The following is a 3,043-nucleotide window of genomic DNA, read 5'->3' on the forward strand; positions in this document are numbered from 1 at the left end:
GTAATAAGAGAAACATACAAAATGTGCAGAGCGGGGGTACGCGAGGACTGGAATTGAGAACCGCTGTTCTAAACATGCCAAAAATTTTACGCTACAGCACAACAGCTCTTCTTCGTCGTCTCGTCTGATGCACTCACTCAACCAAGCGTTCTAACCACGACCTCGCCCCTCCCCACCCCCCAACCATTAGAATTTCTGTAGGCGGGAATTCTTTGTAATGATATTCTAATGATCCGCTTTGTGATATCACAAAGCCCGGAAACCAAACGCTGTAGTCCAAACGAGCCGTTTGCTGTAGTTCTTGAAAATGGATCTTTAAAAAACTAAATATCTCCCTTTGGAGTGGACTTTGAGATTTGTAACGTTCTAGATCTTTTTTATGCCCAAACATACACACTACACACTGACTAAAATTTAAAAAGTGAAAAAGCATAATAGGACCCCTTTAAAGTACCATTTCCGTGGTAACGCAATGTCCGATTTCAAAATTGTTAATTTTATTTTTATTGAAGACAAAAAAGTACACAGCACAACGGTTTTCGATATTGCTAATTAAAGACTGAGATTGCATATTTCCATATGATGATGGCCTTTGTCTTTGGATGAAAAAAAGCGGAAGGCTGGGTATAGAGGCTCAGTGAATTGATGATGTGCTCTGTCAAACACAGCTGTTTGCACTGCTGAAAACTCCTGCAGCGTTCTCATAGTCTCAGCATCATAAAACACCAAACGACCCTTCTGATATTTTACAAACACCCCTACTCTGTTTGGTGCTGCCCGAGCTGCTGTGACGGGTAGTGCCACATGTCGATCGTTGTGCCAGGCCGCGAGATGCCCATCCTGAAACTCAAGACTCCACGAGCACCTGTTCCGTCCGAGCTTGGCACCTTTGTCCCGCCCTCTCCTCTGTAGGCTACCATAAGCCATGCCCACAGCCCATGATGGACAGCAGTGCACATCTACCTCCCAGTAGTGCTGCCCAGATTGAATAGCAACAGAGCCCAAGGCGCAGTATAACTGATCAAACCTTAGAGGGTCATTGGGAATGCAGCGGTCCTCTGAGGAAAGGCACAAGCCCCGTCCTTCTGAGGTCACCTTGATCTGTTTGTGACAGGTCCGTTTGTCAATCACCACATTAGAGGAGTCTGTCAAAATGAAAGCAAGAATATTCAGAAACAGCTGATTTACCCACAACATATTCAGAACATTTCTTGTTATCCATTAGCTAATCCTTCAAATACAGTATGATATATAGAATATGTAATAGAGTCCAAAAGTATAGGATGCACTATATACACTACCAGTCAGCAGTTTGAGTCAGTAAGATTTTTTTTAAAGAACTCACTTAAATTCACGAAAGTTGCATTTATTTGATGAAAAACATTAAATACAGTAATATTGTGAAATATTATTATAATTTAAAATAACAATTTTAATATATTTTAAAATATGATGGAAAGCTGAATTTTCAGCAGCCATTACTTCAGTCTACAGGGTCACATTATCTTTCAGAAATCATTCTAATATGCTGATGTAATACCTAAGAAACATTTATTAATTATTAACAATTTTGAAAACAGTTATGCTGCTTAATATTTTTTTGTGGGAACCATGATGCATAAATGGTTTCCATGATATATATATAATTAAAAAAAAATTTTTTCCAGGATTCTTTGATAAATTTAAAGTTCAAAAGAACAGCATTTATTTTAAACAAAAATCTTCTGTAAAATTATAAATGACCCTACTGTAACTTTTGGTCAGTTTAATGTGTCCTTGCTAAATAAAGTATTAATATAAAATAATATAATATTAAATACAAGTATTAATTACTCTTTTTTTTATCTTACTGAGCCCAAACAGCATATACAGTATACATTTTGAACCATATACACACACACACACATATGTATAATATATTTTCAAAATATATATTTATAGAATATATTTTGTATGAACTTGATTTATTCAAATCAAAATGATGGATTTTAGGGGCTGATAGTGTTTTTTTACCCAGCAGCAGGTTCTTTCGTTGTAGCTGGGCTTTCAGATCTTTTGAGATGTTCCTAAGAACCTTCATGATCTTATGGATCCTTTCCTCATTCATTTTGATCTCCTCTTCACCTGGGTCCAGTTTCTTACGACAGCTAGTTGAATAGGATACATTGGAGTTATATAGTTATTTAACTGTAAACATGGTAACATATTAGCATGTTTGCTACTGAAGAGAACAAAGAAAAGCATGTTGTTTTGAAACATAATTAGGTCATCTATAAGTATTTGTATTAAGGACCTATCACAAAATCCGCTATTTGTGAAATGGAAAAATATGGGCTTACGTAAAATCCTCGGGAAAATGCTGAAAGCAGAGAACATGCAGAAGAGAATATATGTGATCCCTAGATTTTGTCAACAAGATTATTACAATGATATGAAATACATGTTTCATTGGATGGTTACCTGCTTCAAGGATTCTGCTGGGCTCGGTTGAGCTGATTGAATAGTGCTGATGTGTTTCTGCAGGAGGCCAAGATGTTGATTCCAGTCTTGAAGAATTCGGTTTAGTTTACTGCTGGTCTCCCGGCGGTCTTGCTCTATCATGTCCACAACAGCCTTCTCATCCTCCTGCAGAGCCATATGTAGCTCCTCAAAGCACTCCTGTATCTGCTGCTTCATTGCCTCCGAGCTCATCTTCAGCAGAGATGTATGATTCATTAGTTGTTTAACAATTTCAGTAGTTTACAGCAGAGTTGAGGCTTTATCGCAATCAGGCAGACATTCAGTCTACTTTCTTGGACTTAATTTTGAATGATTCATCAGAGACTGTTATTATAAACAATAATGTAGGAACTTTTCCTGCCTCTGATCAACTTCCTTGTTTGGCTGATGCCACCAAGCTCTCCACACCAACCACCGGTCATATAGATCACTTTTCAAAATCAAATCAACTCCCAACAGAGTTTCACTTACATTCAGGTTTGCTTGCCGCTTTTTAATAGATTCCAGATGGGACTCTGTTCTTTTCCTCTCCTTCTTCAAGTCA

At 37.6% G+C, this 3,043-nt stretch overlaps 1 protein-coding gene and 1 pseudogene across 1 annotated transcript in view; one reads left to right on the forward strand and one right to left on the reverse strand.

Moving 5' to 3' along the window:
• Positions 1-3,043, forward strand: part of LOC107556558 (zinc finger CCHC domain-containing protein 4-like) — a 21,040-nt pseudogene that overhangs the window by 12,167 nt on the left and 5,830 nt on the right.
• LOC107556571 (tripartite motif-containing protein 14-like) overlaps positions 475-3,043 on the reverse strand; it is a 4,455-nt gene continuing 1,886 nt past the window's right edge. The window contains exons 3-7 of the mRNA XM_016239709.1: positions 2,971-3,043; positions 2,461-2,691; positions 2,340-2,359; positions 2,014-2,147; positions 475-1,145 (exon numbers count right to left, since the gene is read on the reverse strand). The exon at positions 2,971-3,043 is cut by the window's right edge and continues 15 nt beyond it. Coding sequence (XP_016095195.1) covers positions 553-1,145; positions 2,014-2,147; positions 2,340-2,359; positions 2,461-2,691; positions 2,971-3,043 — 1,051 coding nt within the window. The 3' untranslated portion in view covers positions 475-552. The remainder of the gene's footprint in view (positions 1,146-2,013; positions 2,148-2,339; positions 2,360-2,460; positions 2,692-2,970) is intronic.

Source organism: Sinocyclocheilus grahami, unplaced genomic scaffold (genome assembly GCF_001515645.1).
Source record: "Sinocyclocheilus grahami isolate Dianchi unplaced genomic scaffold, SAMN03320097.WGS_v1.1 scaffold573.1, whole genome shotgun sequence".
NCBI classification, from domain to species: domain Eukaryota; kingdom Metazoa; phylum Chordata; class Actinopteri; order Cypriniformes; family Cyprinidae; genus Sinocyclocheilus; species Sinocyclocheilus grahami.